This window comes from Haplochromis burtoni, unplaced genomic scaffold (genome assembly GCF_018398535.1).
Source record: "Haplochromis burtoni strain Fernald_Lab_line unplaced genomic scaffold, NCSU_Asbu1 Contig_275, whole genome shotgun sequence".
Taxonomy (NCBI): Eukaryota; Metazoa; Chordata; class Actinopteri; order Cichliformes; family Cichlidae; genus Haplochromis; species Haplochromis burtoni.
Window position 1 is genome coordinate 4,783 of NW_024582636.1, and position 19,623 is coordinate 24,405.

General features: G+C 38.9%; 2 protein-coding genes across 2 annotated transcripts; one reads left to right on the forward strand and one right to left on the reverse strand.

The window, feature by feature from the left end:
- The first annotated feature begins 5,761 nt into the window (after positions 1-5,761).
- nms (neuromedin S) lies at positions 5,762-12,017 on the forward strand. The gene is made up of 7 exons (XM_005940066.3): positions 5,762-7,556; positions 9,181-9,227; positions 9,629-9,685; positions 10,350-10,376; positions 10,469-10,522; positions 10,956-11,030; positions 11,754-12,017. The coding sequence occupies exons 1-7, from the start codon at positions 7,319-7,321 to the stop codon at positions 11,784-11,786; spliced, it is 531 nt and encodes a 176-aa protein (XP_005940128.1). The 5' UTR covers positions 5,762-7,318; the 3' UTR covers positions 11,787-12,017.
- Positions 12,018-12,100: 83 nt separating this feature from the next.
- Positions 12,101-16,518, reverse strand: pdcl3 (phosducin-like 3). The gene is made up of 6 exons (XM_005940067.2): positions 16,396-16,518; positions 15,327-15,444; positions 15,089-15,179; positions 14,604-14,747; positions 13,527-13,735; positions 12,101-12,669 (listed from the first exon to the last, which is right to left on the reverse strand). The coding sequence occupies exons 1-6, from the start codon at positions 16,399-16,401 to the stop codon at positions 12,524-12,526; spliced, it is 714 nt and encodes a 237-aa protein (XP_005940129.1). The 5' UTR covers positions 16,402-16,518; the 3' UTR covers positions 12,101-12,523.
- Positions 16,519-19,623: the final 3,105 nt, after the last annotated feature.

Below are 19,623 nucleotides of genomic sequence, written 5' to 3' on the forward strand. Positions count from 1 at the left end.
AGATGCAAGTAAAACACAGCAGAAAATAAAATCATAGACTAGCGGTCCTTTGGCTCTATTTTCACCTGTAAAGTAGGAATGGGGTAGGCGGAGGTTTACCCTGGTGCAGGTGTGCCGCAGCGGTCAGTGGAAGAATCCGCGAGTTTCTCTGTGAATTTCCCATTACGTCGTTGCGCACTCGGTGCTTGCTTGGAAGTTTAGGGGGTTTTTTCGCTGTAAAAAGAGGTTTTCTTCCCACGCACAACAGACGCTAATGTTTTTGTCACTTTTTATGGAATCAAACTCAAAGTAAGGTCAGTACAGCAGCAGAAGACTGGATGCCACTCACATCAGCTATCATCAGGAACCCGATGAACTTCATATGGGTTCACAAAATTGGACAGTAGATGATTGGATAAGATTGTTCTGATAGATTTCTGCTGTGACATTCTGGTGGTAGGGTCGGATTTTGACATAAACAACATGAACACATGGATCCGTCCTATCTTGAATAGTGAAACATACACAGCACGACACTTAGATATGGCCCAACTGTGTGATGCTATCATGCCAATAAAGACCAAAATCTCCGTCGAATGTTTCCAGCAACTTACTGAATCTGTATCACAAAGAATTTTGGTAGTTCTGAAGGCCAAAGGAGGTCAAACCTGGCAGTAGCAAAGTGTAACTAACAAAGTAGCCAGTGGGTGTAAACAGAGCACACTGTGAAACTGGCGCAGAAGTCAGTGGACATCTGGTGGGTGGATGAGGTTCACGCTTTGCTCTCCATTCTGCTTTGTTCTTTCTAGTCTCCAAGTGATACAACGCAAGAAGGGTGCTCTGTCTTTGTGCAGTCATACGCAATCAAGCACCCATAACCTTTAGGAGGTTGTAGCGATGTAGCAGCAAATCAAACACATAGCCACACGCGCACACACACAAACAGAGGCAGCAAGCTTGGGTTATCCAATATAAAAGCGTCTCAAGAGATTCATAGTAGTGAAGCAGCTGTTGCAACAAACCAATCAGCCTAAATGCTATACTGGGAACCTCGAGACTGCAGGACACTTCTTCATTGGATCACACCGCCGTGTGCACCCATAGGCAGCAGCTGTACCGTCATGGCACAAACGTCAACCCACGACCACGGGGAGTTACATCACTAGTGTTTGGGATGCTAATGGGCAATTTTTGTTCAGGGAAGCATCATGCGCCATACTGCCATGAGAGTGTGACACAAATATTTCTGTCATGTATGTGACGGGTAGTGTTCAGAAATCTTCGTGTTAGTGCTGAAAATTCAGCTCTGATGTTTGTTAATGGTGGAAGGATAGAGAGCTGCATTTAATTCTCACCTCAGTGAGTGAAAAATTAGATCATGTGGTGATACAGACGTGAATTCCTCAGAGGCTGAATAGTATCTGTCTCACTTGTTTAATAATATTCAGTGGATCATGTTACTTACGGTTCGCTTTCTACAGGGTAGTGAAGATAACAATAAAAGGTTTGAAAGATGGAAAGAAAATGATGAGCTATAATGTCTCCTGATTCATTGGATTCAGGTTTCAAATATTCTAATCTTGCAAATAGTGGCTGTCAGAATTACACTGTGAAGCTTTTGGTAGCAGCTAGCAGCACTCTGGAGGCCTCCTCTTTACTGTAAGATTCACACATGAGAACATATTCAGTGAGATTCATATTCTTGAATTGGTTTCACCTTATTCCACCGATGATCAGTTACAACAAAGGCTGAACACAGAGTGACAGCAGGCTGCTGGGGATGGATGGGTGGAAGAAACAGAATAGTTTCAATAATCTCACATAATCGAATAGTTTATGAGGAAAAACATGCTTTTGAGGCTTCAAGTATACAAATAATGCGCAACAGTCACGGTGAACTGGAGTTTCATTTGTTTACAAGAAAGCAGTGATACAGCTTTAGAGATCCTGTGAAATTTTTAATTTTGATTTCCTGGAAGAAGCAATCCGTATTTGTGCCCTCATGCTGCAACGTGAATTCATTTATTTTAATGGGTCCGGTGTCGCTGACAAGCATGTCCACACTTGGAAAAACAACTCAACCCCCTGTAACATGGAAACTGATTTTTTATTTTTTTTTCGGACACGATCTATTCTAAATAAAACTGGCAACAGATAAATAGAAACATGATACCAAACTGATAGAGTTTCTTTAATCAATATGGCCACAAGCACTGAGTTTAAAGGGTTTCTGGACAGACAGAAGAATCCAGTAGCTGAGGGTTTGAAGTGAAGATGTCCTGTGGTGGACAAGGCCTGTGTATACCACACAACCAGTGATGAAGACAGTTAAGTAGCTGCATATTTGGGACTTCAGTGAATATTTTTCTAGAAGAACCAGTAGAACCATTTCACACTGTCTGCTTTTCCTGCACTGACACATTTCAATGACATTTTTAATTTCACTCCACTGGCTACCTGTACATTTTAGGATTGTTTTTAAAATTCTCTTATTTGCTTTTAAATCTCTTAATGGCCTGGCCCCCCCCTACCTCTCGGAGCTACTACAACCATATACACCTCCCCGTTCCCTTAGGTCCGCCAATCAGCAGCTCCTTAAGGTACCAAAAACTAAGTATAAATCTAAAGGTGATCGTGCTTTTGCTGTAGTTGCTCCAAAGTTGTGGAATGATCTACCCTTGCATGTTAGGCAGGCCTCTTCTCTCTCTGAATTTAAAAGTCTTCTTAAAACATATTTATTCGCTGAAGCCTTTGGCATTGATTAGAGGGGTTGACTCAATTTGTTTTGACATGTTTCAATTTATTTTAGTTTTTTAGTTATTTATTTTATCTTATCTCATTTTAATTTTCTTTACTTATGCTTTTAGCATGTACAGCACTTTGTGAACTCTGGTTTTATGTTAAAGTGCTTTATAAATAAAGGTGGTATGGTATGGTATGGTATGGTATTTCTAATGCTTGAAGTTTGAATTTTCATGTTTGTTACATTCCTGTTTCTGTTTCTGTTCCTCTGTTATTCTGGTATGATATCATTTTTTGTCCTTTTGAGTTTAGCTCCTACATCAATTTTATACTAATTATCCTCTCCTGCGCTTCTAGTGCCCTTTCTGCCTTGTTTCAGCACATCCTTCTTGCCCTCTTGTGCTCACTTTTCTGCCATTTTTAAAATTTAATTTACTTCCAGCCAAGTTCTTCTCCTTTCCGTGTCTTGCTGTGTAATTATTAAGTGTATATACAGTCCTGTCTTCCACACACCTGTTGTAGGTTAACATTTTGAACTTTATTTTCAGAATGATTAAAATACATGCCTCCTATTTGTCTGCATCATGCAATTAGATGCCCAGGATCATATAAAAAGAAAACCCAAACCTTCTCGTGGTCTATTTCTAGGCGGCAATCATGCCTGCACATGGAGACGATAAGATTATGTGACAAAAATCAATATTTCTTAACATTAAAAAAAAAAAACTCCAGTAATGTCAGAACCTGGCCACAACTATATAGAAAAAAAGAGATTATGGCAGACTGAACAAAGAGAGAATCTAACTGGCACATGCAGAACAGAGTCAACGTTGGAGCGCCACAGATCACGAGGGAATTCATTACAGAAAACTTAAAACAACAAATGAGGAGGCTGTTTCTATAGCAACTGGTGAGAGGGGATGCCATTGAGAGAGGGTGGAGGATTGGTGATACTGTGATTGGAGCCAGGTGTGCCAGATAGGTGTGCCAGATGGGCAGCCATAGACCAGCCATGGAGCACAAGCACAAGAGAAAGGATCAGAACTGGAAGCACAGGAGACCATAGACTGAAAAATATGGTTTTGCATCCTAAGCTGCTACATTATAGCTACAGCTCTGCTTTAATAGATATGATTTAATTAATATATCAGTCTCTACTGCTCATTTGGGGTGGCTGTAGCTCAGGTGGCAGAGCAGATCAACCGGTGGTTCGATCCCAGGCTGCTCCAGTCTGCATGCCAAATATCCTTGGGCAAGATACTAACCCCATGTTGCTCTCCGATGCATCCATCAGAGTGTGAATGTGTATGAATGTTAGATACTTAGCAATTAAGCTTAGAAGTGAATGGGTGTGATTGGGTGAATGAATTAGTTGTATAAAGCGCTTTGAGTGCTCAGACAGAGTAGAAAAGCACTATATAAGAACCAGTCCATTTACCATTTAGGGAAAAACACTACCCACCCAACCCCAAACAGAAAATAAGAACTATCTTCTGACTGTAGCCCACAAACGTAGATTACTGAAAAATGTGATGATCATTATTTTCTGACAGGGTGACAAGTATGGCCACCTCAGCGAGACTTAATGAAACACCTGTCTGTTAGCACAAAGATGTGTGTGACAGATAAAAGCTGTACCGAACCAGAGAGCAATCACCTTGGCGGTCACCGTGTCAAACCCCAGTATCCTTATTTTATTTTAAAAATAGTAAAAGGCAATGTTAAAGTTACATAAGTCATCATTTTTGCAAATTTTCTTATTGCTATATCACTGTTTGCTACTCAAAAACTTCATTAGCTTGGTATCATAGTTTTTTGTGTTTCCTTTGAATAGCAAAGGTAAAACTGGTACGTACATACATGTTACCTAAACTGAAAGTACAAATGAAAAAATAACCATTTATTTCTCATCAGATCCGTCATTGCTGTATGTTTTAAATCAAGCATTTGGTTTTTGTGTAAGTGCCGTGGAATGGAGCATGTCTATTTTTCAAAATGAGAAACAAATCAACTGTTTCTCTGTGATTCAGTCATTCCCATTTCCTTTGTTTTTGTACAAGGCAATCACACAAGATGACCCCTGATTACCAGATCTTCATATACGCACACTTGAAAGATTCAAGAGTAAACAATGTTTGAGTTTATTGCTTTTTCCCCCTTCCCTTTGTTGCATGACAAAGAGGCTCAATCAGCAGGTTGAGTAGACTTTTCATTTGATAATCACTTAAATTATGTTTAAGGTTTAAGCTTTTCAGTCAGGGTTTATGTAAATGCACTGGTACCCACAGTCATGCAAAACAGAATAAAAGCAAAGCTACAGAAAGATAAAAACATATTGCAAAACAGCAAAATATGAATGCACAAAATTAGTATTTGTATCATTGAAAAGTGTCTGTCTTTCTTATGCAGATTTCTTATGAAGACTTTTAAGCAAAAGGTATTAAAAACATCCATCCATTCGCTTCCGCTTATCCTTTTTCAGGGTCGCTGGAGCCTATCCCAGCTGTCATAGGGCGAGAGGCAGGGTACACCCTGGACAGGTCGCCAGTCTGTCGCAGGGCCAACACACAGGGACAGACAACCATTCACACTCACATTCACACCTAGTGACAATTTGGATTAATCAATTAACCTATCCCCACAAGCTGCATGTCTTTGGACGGTGGGAGGAAGCCGGAGTACCCGGAGAGAACCCACGCAAACACGGGGAGAACATGCAAACTCCACACAGAAAGACCCCGGCCTGATGTTGGAATTGAACTCAGGACCTTCTTGCTGTGCGGCAACAGTGCTAACCACCGTGCCACCGTGCTGCCCGGTATTAAAAACAATTCAGTTTTATTTATACAGCGCCAAATTACAGCAACAGTCACCTCAAAGGGCTTTATATTGTAAGGTAGACCCTACAATAATACATACAGAGAAAAACCCAACAATCATATGACCCCCTATGAGCAAGCACTTTGGTGACAGTGGGAAGAAAAAACTCCCTTTTAAGAGGAAGAAACCTCCAGCAGAACCAGGCTGAGGACGGGGCGGGGCCATCTGCTGCGACCGGTTGGGGTGAGAGATAATCATAGATTATCAAAAAATATTAGATCATTTTTGTCTGTAACCTTTGTGTAATTTATTGGTTTAATATATTCCTCTCTGCCAACGAAAGTCTGTCTATCACAGATAACAGATTATCTGCTTCTTGTGGGACAGATTTTTTTCATAAAACCAAAACAATGAATAAAAAGAGGTTAAAAAACACAGCAGAGGTTCAGAATCGGGTGTTAATCACCTGTGAGTTGATCGCTGGAAAAAAAAATAGGAAAACCAAAACAATGAATAAGAAAAAAATTAAGTGTTTCCAGGGTGTAACAATGCAGATTCACCTTTATTAGTAGGTTTTGGTACAAAATCTGGTGTCAGTGTCAGGGGAAATATGAGTGCAGTGCTCTGCCTCCAGTCTACTCGATCAGAACAGTTAATCCCTGAAAGAATAACATACAGTGTCCACGTCACAGCACCACCTGACACAAGGTGTGCTGCTTAATCTGTTAAATAAAACAACAACGTATGCAGGCTTCAGGTCTATCTATCTATCTATCTATGAATGCTTACTTCAGGAAGCTTTAGCAAGCTTTAACTTGCCCTGTAGCTTCTCATAGGGTTTTCAGTCTAACAGATGCCAGGCCAGTCTTACTTTCTCAGAATAAGATTTAGCTGAAAAATTAGACTTCCCTAGTTGATGAAACTCTTGTGTTCAGAAACTTTTAGAAGCTGCTGAGGCTTCTAAAGGGGTTTGAAACAAGTTAAAGCTCAATTCTTGGTTTTCCCGAAGCAGAGACTTATTCCCTGACATTTCCAGATTATCTTTGAAGTGACAGGAATATTGCAAGTCCAGGGTTGCCAGGATTTAACACAAGTCATTTAGAAATAATGTGTCCTGTAAGAACGTACTACAGCATGTGATAACCCAGCAGAAACAACAACATGCTGTTTTAGGTTGTTTTAAAGCAGAACTTTTTGACTAAAGCAAACATACCATATTACTCAAGCTCATACAAATCTCCTCATACGAAAATTAATCACCGTCTAATCGCATCCCAGTAACATTTACATCAAGACCAGAACAGGAGAGCATGAATCTTCATATTCATTTATAGCTGCAGATCTTTGGAATCACCTGAGAGTGTCCATTTGTTTCTGTATCTTAATTAGGCGATATGTGAGTACCTCATACAGTTATCATTCGTTAATAACGATTTCCCGGCAGGAGTTCACATTAAATGCTGGTAATCTTTTTAACATTTAATGCAGTTTATTGGCTGTTTTTCTTAATCAGATTCACCATCCACTTTCCTTTTCCTGAAGGAGACCAGTCATATCTTTGTTATCAACTTGACGTCAGTCCACGCAGCAAAACAGCCCAATACTCCCAGAGCTCAACATTCCAAGTGCTCTGTATTTTTCCAACTCTACGCCCTGTGAGTGGAGCGAGAGAGAGAGAGGGAGAGAGAGATGGAGGGAGTGCAAGGTGCGTTGGAGATTGCGCAAGCGGGTTTGCTGATGCTCAGATTGGTGTGTTTGTGATTGGCCACCTGAGGAGATGCATGTCAGCCAGCAAAGTTGCGTGCTTTTAAAGTGCTGCGGGCAGAGGGCAATGCATTCAGAACACTCACAGCTGTTAGGAGACGAGACCGGAGAGCAGAGCCACGTCAAGCAGACCTTCCTCAAACACAGAGAGAAAAAAGAAGAAGAAGAAAGTGGAGATATGACTCTGTCAGCTGTGCAACAACTTTTTCTGCTGTGTTTATTCATTTGCTTTGGATGTTGGAGCACAACAGGTGGGTGAAGCATGATACTGAGTCAGATACATGTAAACCAGCACCATCGTCAAGGTGCATGAGTTGTTTTTGGCAGCTAAAATTAATCATGCTCTAAAAGTTGTTTTCAGTGGTGATCGCTTATAAGCAAAGTGTAATTTTGAGTGCATTTTTTAAGGTTTTATATCTTTATGAATGCGCCTGTAAGTTATGAAGCCAGTCGTACATTTAGTGTACGTTTTTAAAATAATTATTTATGGCATACTAATCCTGATGCAAGAAGTGAAAAATTCCAGCTCACTATATAACAAATAGGCTTCATCACTGGTTTCAGGAAATAAGGAATATCTGAGTCATAGTTGTAGGACTATTTCAGCTTGCACTTAAACTCTCAGTATATGTAAAAAAAAAAAGCAATGCATAGGTGGATTCAGAGGCAATTAAAGAGGGACTAACTCCACAATGTAACACAACGTAGCCAACATTGAAATGGTTAATAAGTTCTAACTCAATCATTCATTGTCACTGAATGATTTATCAGTGCTGGATAGATTCATAATGAGCTAATAAATATAGGTTGATGTGCTTTGTACTCAAAGAAGCAGTATCTTGCGCAGTCTTTTTAATTAATAAGACTTCTTCACTGGATATTTTAAACAAAAGTATAAAATTGGTATGTAGTGAATGGATTGTGATGTAATGAATGGTGACTGGTGATACACCAAGATGTGATAGGCATAATGTATGATTCTGATTAATAATAATTCTTCATAAATGCCCCTATAGGTGATGTTAGCTCAAGGTCATCCCACTTTTTAAAAAAAAGTCACACTGTGTGCAAGTGCAAAATCTGGTACAATATGTACAGTCTTACTCCAGTCTGGGTGCTCTGCTCAGACTGGGGAAATCTTTTATAAATGACTCATTGTAAGAGAAAAAAATGCATTTATTATTAAAATTTAGTACCAGTAGAATTATATCAATGTAAAACGTACTCTATTACAAGTACCGATCCCCTATTAAAATGATTTATCAAATAAATTTCCCTTCTAAATGAAGGAGTGTGATACCTGGATGGAAAGCATTTACCTGACCTCATATTAAAATGTTGCGCTCTGTTTTAACTCTGAAACGCACAGTGACAGTGACGTAAGCACATCTATGCAGACAGCAACATGTTAACATGGAGAAAATTGTAAATGAAATGATACAGAACCAGTGGATGTCGGTCCAAATAGGTTTTTTAATGAGATCTCGGAAATTCATAACACTATCTCCAACCTGTATGTTATTATTCTGAAATGTTTCTTTGACAGCTTAAAGATGCTTATTGAGGAAAGCTTGAACGTTTTCAGCATGTCGTTCGATAACAGTCACTCATGAGCAGCCCGAGCCTCACAGTCATATGTAGTATTGCATCAAACATACACCAGCAGCCTCCTGATATTAGAGGCTTAATAATAATATTAAATTTGAACACATAAAAATACAATAAATGATGATAAAGGACTTCCAAATTATTATTTTGGACTACATATGCATGACGTCGTGGTATCAGTCCAATTACAATATTACATTTATTGAATTATGCTGCCCTACTATAAAAACATCGATAAGTATTAACATTATGTGTATCTTTATCCAGATGCCAGTCCTCTTGATCAGTGGGAAGACGGCATAGTGTTACAAAAGGTAGTGAGACTCTTCATTTACAATCATCCCTCCATCACTGAGGCATTTTTCAAAGTCTCTACAATTTTTGTTTTTGCTGTTGTTATTTTCCTCCTAACTTAGTGGATGATCCACTCATTCTGGTCTACATTTCTTGTGTAATTAGCACTACTTATTGCCAGTTTGATGAACAATGTCATCTGTACTCAGCCACACATTCAGTGCTTTAAGCAACTCTGTGACAAGAAATATACAGACACTAGAAGTTTGAGTACAAATGTTCTATTTTACTTCCAAACAGTGTTGATGTTGTGTTTTATGGGAAAATAAGAAGTAAGAATAGAAAAATCACTGGTCAAAGGTATTATGTTGCATTCACTGCCAGCTTTCAAGCTGTAAATAAGTGTACTGTTTGTTCGCAGGTGCGAGGGATCAGAAGTGATGATTTGAGTGGTGTATTGCGGAGAGACCAGAATGAGGTAGGCAAACATTTTAAAGCTACTTTAAAGGTTTCTATTCTATTCTATTCTATGCTATAGGCCTCATGCTAACACTTTAAAGGGGTTTTCGACGTATGATCACAAACTATATGACTTTAAAAACTGCTTTTAATGCTTGACTTGTGAAAAACCATACCTTCAAACCACAGCTGACAAACTAATCCTTAAAAAATAAAAGTCCAGTTCAATAGATGGTCACATGTCAAATTTCAATTCTCTTCAACAAGCTGTGTCAAATGCACGTCCTTTAAATAAAAACCATTACATCACAGCAAAGGCAGAAGTACAAAGAGGAGAAATGACAAAACGAAAAAAAAGTGCTTCTAAAAAAAGACAGTTTTAGACGGTTATCCTGACGGTTAGCAGGATAAACATGACTGTGTCTGGGTTGCTACCCAAGTTTATCTCTTTTTGAAGTTATGGAGTGGGCAGGTGAGCCACCGAGTCAACAGGAAGACAACATGACATGATACCACAATACCCAAAGGAAGTAACAGAGCTGGAATCATTGTGTACTCTCTTACGTTTTGGTGAATTGTTGCTGTTTTGCCTGTTTACTGTATTCAAGAGTCAATGGAGGCAGGATAGAGTGTGAAAACTTTAATTCTGTTATTAATGCCTAATTGTTTTCCTTCCCCCACAGGAGCAGGTTCAGAATGTCTTCAAAAGAGTAGGTTTTCTTCCCTAGTTGTCTTTACACTTTTCCATCATTTCTGCTGTTTGTTCAGCACCAGCTCACTGATTCTGCTCCCCCCCCCCTAGTTCCTGTTTCATTACTCCAAAGCACGCAACTCTGTTGGAGCTGTACAAAAAGAGGTGAGCAAATGAGCAAACCAATCAAACTTAGTGTCTGACGTTTCCATTTATTTGTCATTTTCGAGAGTTATTGCTTTAATTTAATGCAGTGCTTAAACTGCTTTTGGTCATTTCAATTGGCAGCATGGGTGGAAAAGGAGAACAAAAAACATCTGCTTTGAGGCTTTCAGGTTGATTATGAATTTTTATTCAAAACCTGTTGAAGTGAACGAATCTAAAGACTCTTTTTTTCACCCCCGAAAACGGCAAACAAACCTAAGTAAGTTTCAGTTTCAGAGCTGGCCATTTGGATGCTGTCGGCTCGCTCGCAGAGCTGATACAGCATGACAGCAGGTGGCAAATGCGACTTTAAATACTGAAATCTGGAGCAAAATTCTGGTCTTTTGGCCTACTCAGCAGATCCTCATGAAGCTCTCTCCCTTTCTTCCTCCAGTCTCATTCAGTTCACCCTCTCATGCGACTTTCACCAAAGCTTTCCCAGAGGAGAAAGAAGAAGGTGGTACTTTTGGTGAGAACACAGATCTGAATGCTTTTAACTGATTTTTTTACTTGAAGATTTCAGAGCAGGGTTATGAATGAAGCGGATAGAAAAACTGCAGACAATTGAGGTCATCTCTCAAGCTTAGGGACTTTTAAAGCTTCCTACTTAACAATTGGAGGTAGTAAACTGTTTTTGGCTGGTGAGCCATTCACGTTAATCAGTGTTTGCAAGCTGAAGGGGTTTTGAGCTGCTCAAGCAGGAACTGTTTATTGCTCCCACAATTCATTTCATCTCACTAAAAAATGTCTAAGTAGGCAAAACAATACAGTTAAGAAACTAGATTAAAATTTGGGGAAATAAATGTTTTTGGCACGGCACACATGAAAAAGTTGCCCAAACTGTCCTTTAGCCCCTCCAAAATTGACTCCATACACTTCAGAGATATAATAAATGCTAAAACTATGGCGCTAAAGTGAAAATGTGCATTTTTTTCCATTATTAAGACTAAAAACAGCAGAAACATTTTCATCTCTTCTCTGCACATACAGCAGACATTCTCGAAAACACACACACCCCCCATACTTTCCACTCATTTCTCTTCTGCCTATAAAGACTTAACCTTTTCAGGTAGTGAAGAAGTAGTGAACCAGTGATTAAGAATTAGCCAGCATGTATCACTTTTAATTGCATTACTACTCAGGTTCAATGTAGTGACTGACTCTTTCTCTTCATCTCCTGCTAATTAAACAGAAGATTCGAGGTCTGCCAGAGGGGATGTTGTAAAAGGAAACAAACAAACACACACCTATCAGAAGAAGAGCAGCTGGCAGATCCACCTGCGGACATCACACTCAAAATCAACTGATGGACCACGCAACAGCATCTGTAACTTTTTTGTTAACAGAAACAATTTGATTGTATAGCTGGAAAAAAACTGAAGTGTGTTGCTAAAGCTGCCGTGTGTCTTGTTGCTTGCAAATGCAAAAAAATAAATAAAAAATTGGTGTCATTGGACGGGAACTGTCACCAAGCAAATTTGGCAGATTGTTACACAAGACATGAGTATCTAAAACAAAACAACACAAAACTGTCACTGATTGCTGTGGCAAAGAGGTGAACTCACATTTAATTTACCAGAATTAAATGTACATGTACATTTTGTGACATAATTATCATGAAACGGTATTAAAAAAAGTTAAAACTCGCCTGTGATGCTTTTGTGAAGACGTAGTTGATACAGTTCAATGTTTATTCAAATTACAAAACAGTTGTTGTTTCCCCTGCTGAAATGTACTGTAGGATGATCATAATGCAGGTTTGACACTTTCCAGCAGCCCAGTGGCCTGTCCAAATACAGGACTGATCCAGTATAAGAGCGCCACCTACATGGTTACAACACACAACGCACATGCTGACAAAGGAGAAGCTGCCCCCTCTGCTCGGTTTTAAGGTCTTCGCAGTGTTTTCCATGTAGCTGTTACACGGCTTTTGCGGTTGAAGTTACAGGTGTTTCATTTTTTTTAATCCTCATCCTCTGAGTCACTGTCTTTTCGTGTAGGAAGTGAACTTCTTATCGATGACATTAACTTGTCTTCGATTTGTTTCTTGGGGTTTTCCTCCAGGTCTGTCTTCACGGCTCCAGTTTCTGATAACCTCCACTCCAGCTCTGATTGGGACACACAACATGAATTATAGACACTTCAATCGCATAACATGAGGTATAGCCGATGCAATATCGCTCAACAGATTGACAAACTGCAGCGTCCAAAGTTACATGCAATACACTGAGATGTACTGAAAATAAATTCATAACTCTCAAACGAGCTTTAGTGACTTAATAGAATTCTGTCAGAGATTTACAGTTAACAAACAGTCAGGTGAGTAAACAACACTGAGACACTTGAGATTGACAACGTGCGGCACGGGTGAAAAGCTCAGAGCAAATCACACCGAACTGCAGTATTCGTTTATTTTTATAGGTTACATCGTCAATATGCAAATATAATCACATTTCCTGTTACGCAGGTCCTGATGTCTGTCTGCATGCAAGCTGTGTGTGTGTGTGTGTCACAGAGTATGTGTGTTGCAGGTCAATTTCTAAGAATAATATAATGCAAGTCAACTTCTGCAGATATGTATTTCTGTGCTGGTCTCTTGCGGTAAATCCCAGTGTCACAGGGTCAGCTTCCTGTTTCTACAGAAAACTATGTCTGGGGAAATATGAATAACATAACTTTTGAAGCATAAGCAAATAAAACAATAAAAACTCCCTAACAAATTCTAACAGTACCTATCATTAAAACCAAACTTCCTGACTAAAAGTGCAACTGCTGAAAAATGAAAACATGACAAAACAAATTTCAGATTAAATGCCAACACCTGTGTACCGACTTCCTGATATTTTCCAGTTTAAAACAACACAAAACGATCATTGTATCCACTCAGAAATAGGTCTGTCAGGCCTACAGTCAGTTAGTTTTGTGCTTAAAAAATGTTCGGTTTTGTCAGCCAGTCGCCTCTTACCTTCAACTTTCAGGTTCATGCCCCCAAAGACCAGAGGACCGATGAACTGGGCCTTCATCTCGCCCTCGAAGTAAACAAAGATGGTGGGCAGGTTGCGGTCGGGGTAGTTGGGGATGCAGGTGGTGGAGATGGACTTGAGGAACTTGGTCTGAGGGAACTTCCTGGCTAATGTGCTCAGGTGCTGGTTGATAAGGGTGCACAGAGGGATGCTGGTAAGGGAGATGAATGGAGAGAAAACATCAGACTGACCTGTTGGTGGTAAACTTTGTGACAACAGTTGCTCATTTTTAATGTCAATGTCAGTTAATGTTAATGTCAGTAATTGTTTCCTGCCCCAAGTGAATGTGTGTGGAATATGAAATAGACAGCATCAGATCAGCAGTACTGAATGGTTATACCAATACGAATCACATTTAGGCACAGTACTGGGGACGTGAGCCACAATGATGGCCCAATGGCATTAATTATTTGGCCAGTTAGTTAATTACAAAATCTCCAGATTGCCATTGGCTAACTGATCCCTTCTTATTTTATCCAAACTACAAAACACAAAAACAGATATTCAAACAGCAACCAAGTGCATGAAGAAAAGAAAAAAAATATTCATATCTAAGCAGAAGCATATAAAGAATGGAAATAACACATTATCAAATAAATTTGAGGTAATTTAACAAATCAAAGAATTTAATTTTAAGAATTACAAGACATTGTATTTTAAACAGCAACGGTTTGCAGTTTACCTGCTCAAAATACCAGGATCACCTCCAACCATGAAGTGTTCTGGACTTAGAACAGCTTTTCACATCACCAAAAATAAATTCTCTCTAACTTTGAGAGTAGATTTGTTTGAGATTTTGTTCAATAGCATTTTAATTGCTGCAATATATAAAACTGAACAAACATAATCCGACTGTTCAATTAAAACATTTTAATGATAACAGCAACCTGGAAATGCTAAGTCTATTCAAAGAAAAAGCATGTAAAATAACTGAGATTAATGGTAAATATACCCTTACAAACACGAAATGAAAAACTTCACTCAATATTTTCCTCATTCATGCTTACTGGATGACCTACCCCTGCTTGTAGAGGTGCAGCACCACCCAGATGCCATCTCCAGCCTTGTTGACCTCTTTGACGTAGTCCTGTCCAGAGATTTCTGCCACCTCACCGAACACATTCTTCATCTGGGTTGCTTTCCATTCTGCAAGACGCTTCTGTCTGCAAGGACACGCAGCCTACATCAGTACCCCGACAAACTCACATGACTATCAATCCACAAGAAAAGTTTAAGACAGAGATTTTCTTCTCTAGCAAAATGTTTTCTTTTTCATGTCCAATAGAAAATACTAAGTATACTTTTAACTACCACATTATAGTTAAAATCAGCTTTTCCCAAGATAATTTAACAGTACCTCACCAAAAAAATAACAGATCAAGAGGTCTAATGGGTGCAAGCAGAAGGTGTAAACAAACAGGCAACTAACCACCAGCATAAAGCTGAAATTATTTATTCTTGTTCCACTCTACTTGAGTTGTGCTCCAGTTGTTGTATTGTTTACCTATACATCTCAATGGCTGCTTCATCTTCCTCACTGAACTCATCTTCATTTTCCTCTAGCTCTTCCAATGTCATGTCCTCATATGTTTTAACTGATCAGAGAAAAAAAAACATTAACATATCAAATAATACATCTGAATATTTCATGTGCATTTAACTGGTATTTGCAAACTATGTTAGGTTGGGTAAAAATTTGCCTTTTGCAGTTTAAGCTACAAAGAATGACTGATCTCTCTTACCAACAGACTGCTGTTGGAGGGCCAGCTCCTCCTCTTCATCCTCCTTAGGTGTCTCCTTGGGAGGAAGAATTCCTTTCTTTCTCAGAATATCATTCCACTCTGTATCTTCATTTGGGTCCTAAAGAGAAAAGAAAAAGGTTTCTTTTAATCTGGGTTTCCATGTGATGTGAAAAAACAACATGACATTTCCAAGGTCAGTCTTTGTGTCAACAAATTACTTCCACGAGTTAACTTGATCTAACAAATAAGCTAAGATAGTGCTATGGACTAAGATAAGGCATGTGCACTCTATGGGTCTGGATGTGTTTTATAGTTGCTTAAAGTGAATGTATAAGAGCTCTGCTATACTCCTATTTTATCACAAACTGAGTGGATTTGTTTGCAGATCATATTTTAGCGGCACTCATTGGGATCATTTTCTGCGGAAGAAAAGCCTCATGATCCGTGAAACGTCCCTACTAGATTGGTCAACAGAACCCCTTTGATGTGACTTAGCAAGCAGATACCCAGCTTTGGGTGACTGCTTATCTTTATAGCCAATGTTAGAATGAGTGAATCCAGATAACGGAAACACAGCCCTGGGTATGTTGAACTCGCTTCGTAGTATAGGCTCCAGGTCGTTAAAAAGTTAACATCAAAACATTATTTGTTATTTACCCTTTTAATAAACACTTATTAAACTCAAATAAACTATAAACATTTTTAAAAGACTACAGGTCACTGGATTTATCAGTGGTTAAAAGTTTTTACATTTTCTTTTATCGTTTCCACAAAATATTTTAGCAAATCTGCTACCATATAAAAGTCTTCGTGTGCCAACGTTTATTTTTAGTTTGACAGTAATCGTCTCAACTCTGGTCCCAGACTATTCCGAGACTTTTTAACTGGTTTGAAGTGTTATAGGGCTAGCTTGTTAGCTAAGTGTAAAGCTATTGAGTGCTCAGAGACACTGCTGGCTAAATATCTAGAAAATTAAGTCGTCACGTTACACGGCTTTAAATGACATTAAGTATTCTTATTCACAGCCGGTACGCTGTGACTTTTAACAAACTAAAGAAGGTTTACCAACCTGCATTTTGACTGATAAGAGTTCTCTGAAATCACACCACTGTTCCCCTCCCAGACGCGGAAATAGAAGGAGCGCAGCCAAATCGATTCCGACAGGAAACAAAAACCTGAGACTGTTTCACATGCGCACAAAAAATACCCAGCATTAAAATAGCCCCCTGTAACTATCTATATAATGTCTCAAACATTTACTGAACTTTTTTTTTTTTTACTGTGGTATAAAAACAAAAATTCCTGATTTTAGAAGGACTAGGAAGAAAACGCTTCACGGGGAGGACAATAATAACAGAGACACCAAGTTCCTGTTGAGGCGCATTATGCCCATATAAGGAATGAGAGCGGAGCATTCCATTTGTGGCTGCTGAGAGCGAATCCAAACAGGTGCCGCACACACACACACACACACACACACACACACACACACACAGAGTACAATATTCACTGTGGGATGTAAAAAGGGCACACAACGCAAAGCCTCTCAAGTGTAGCACATTACTAAACAATAAGTCAATAGGTTATTAGCGATTCATATACGGATAGGTGCCACGTTATGCACACAATAACAGTAAGTACTGGTGTACATATTTTTTTTATTCACAGATTTTCATAGATGTTTTCATGAAACTGGTAACACAGTGAGATCCTTCCGCTTGACCGCGGTCATTTTGTTTACTTAACTTCCTCTTTTTCTTCTTCCCCTTCTTCCTCAGCTTTACACCACTGCCATCCATCCGAGCTCAAAAATAATCACATATAACTATATATGAATATAGATATATTATTTTTGCTGGTCTGTCACTGTTAAAGGAGGGCGGAAAGCGAACTACTCAAAGCCCCAGATTCACCCTATAGGCTATCATTTTATTTATAATTTTATTTTGGGAGCTTCATTAATGGCAACATTGCCTGTCAAGTTGCACCATTAAAATATCCAAGAATTGAAGGTGTGGTGTTTAACAGATGTGCCTTAGGGAAAAAAAGGCCCCAGGTTTGATCACAGGAAACCCCTTTGGGCTTACCTCAGGAAGGGCTTCCTGTATAAGGACAAAAAAAGAGAGTCCCCAGTCAAAACATGTCGAGCGACCCCTTGTGAATAAAGGAGCCGAAGTTTTATTTTCAAATGAATAGGTTGGTTTATTGGCCCCTTAAAAAAATCTGTGTTTAATCGAGTTATCATAAAGGTCGTTTGTGCTGTGGGGGTGGTTCGCTTCAAGCACATTCTGCCCACTAAAGAGTTATTTTTATGTCATACTCTGTTAATTTTTAAAAAGGTTTAGAGTTATTTAGATCTGTTGTGAAACTGTTCATTCAAACGCCCACCGCTGCAACAGGTTTTGTTCATCCCGGGCAACCTACAGTTAACCTTAAGCCAAGGATCCAGCAGATTGTTAGATAAAACAAGTACAAAGCGCAATCGCAGTCTGCAGTGACACAGAACAGGAGTGAAACTTTGCATGGTTCAGTTTCAACCCACACTGTGGGAGTGTCAGAGAGCGTGGGTTTTAATGGAAGCAGGTGTGAAGTGCACCTGCCGGTGGATCTGTTGGGATAATATATCCTATATTATCTCTCTATGTGTTCCTCATTACACATTTCCAGTGTTTATCATCCAGGTCCTATACAGGATACATTACAAGTCCTATAACATAAAAAGCTGTTTTCCACTCCACTGACAGTCTTTCAGTGTGTCACTTTTCACAGAAACTCTTTTGTTTTACAGTCAAACACCTGAGGGCTGTTTCACGCGAAGGTCCAATCACAGAACGGTCACTGGCTCACTACCGGAACTGGCGGAAGGGAAAGTTGGTGAAATGCGGAACGGGAGAAAATAAAGTGAAGAGCTCTCACTCTGACCCTGTTTTTCACAAACTGTGCACTTTTTTAAAAAAAACTTATTAATCAAAGTACAATGTGTTATAGCTGTGTAAGTTACTATCAAACCACAACTACTTTCCACTTTCCAGCTTTTACCTGACCACCATTCAGAAGTTAGACTGCAGAACACGTTACAGTCATTTTCACTTATTTATTAGCTCTTTAGCTCAAAATCTGCTGCGGCTGATCTCAGTAAATCTAAGTTTCCTCTCTCATGTGGAAACTTATGCAACAATTGGCAGATGTGGTTAAAAGAGTTGCAGGAGAGCCAAAGATCAAATCTAAAGCAGACTCTTTTCATAGGAATCTACTGTAGAGGGTTAATTTATTATTTTTAAATTACAGTAAGTTTTTCCTGTTGAAATTGTTGAATGTTGAAATTTGACATTATTTTATATTAAATATTGAAGTTACATGGCACAGCTGGCTAAATAAAGCTGGGAGGTGAGTTTAATTCTGTTAAACTGTTTTTATTGTTTTTTTGACTGGATCATGTGAGTTTGAAGAGGAAAACATGTGACTGAGAATATTCTGCATAATAATGGTTTTTCTTTTTTTAAAGCAACATTTTGGCTGTGGCTATAGTGGCTAAGTTCAAAATTATTCCACAAACGTCACATCGACAGCTGCACATTAACAAATACTCTAAAGCAGGGATGTCACACTCATTTTACATCATGGCACACATACAGCTCAGTTTGAGCTGAAGTGAAAAATTTAAAAAAGTAGTGCAGTTTCAACAGTACATCTCAGTTTTTCTACATGATAAAAAAAAAATGCTGCTCTTGAAGTCTGTCAGTTTGGCTCTTTCGGCTTAAATTGTAATAAATAAATGTGTAAAATTACACCAAAGGTTCTGGTAACTAATTCCTGTAAATATAAAACAGTTTCTAAAAAAGTTTCTGTTAATTCACAGAAATTATTATTATTGTTACTTTTTTAAACTTTGTTTTTTTTTTTTTTCCAAAAAAACAAACAGAAAACTACAGAAATGTCTATAGTAGAAAAAAAGCTGGACATTCTGTGTCATTTGTTTTTCTATGAATTATTTACCTTGTGTAGTGTGAATGGCCATGACAGGGTCTTTATGAGTAGGAAAAGCTGTAAAATCTGTGAAAATACAATTAAAAGTAAAAATATCTATGCCCTCCTTCTTTCTTCCAAAGCCATCCAATGGGCCGGATTAGGGTCTGTCCCGGGGCCATTCTGCCCCCCGGGCCTTCTGTTTGACACCCCTGCTCTAAAAAGACCACTGTGGTCCATGAGTTATATTTTTTATGTTGTTTCATTTTCAATCGTAACCGCTCCGCTCTGTATGTAAAGCTACGGGAACTCGATTCAGCCACCGAGTGAG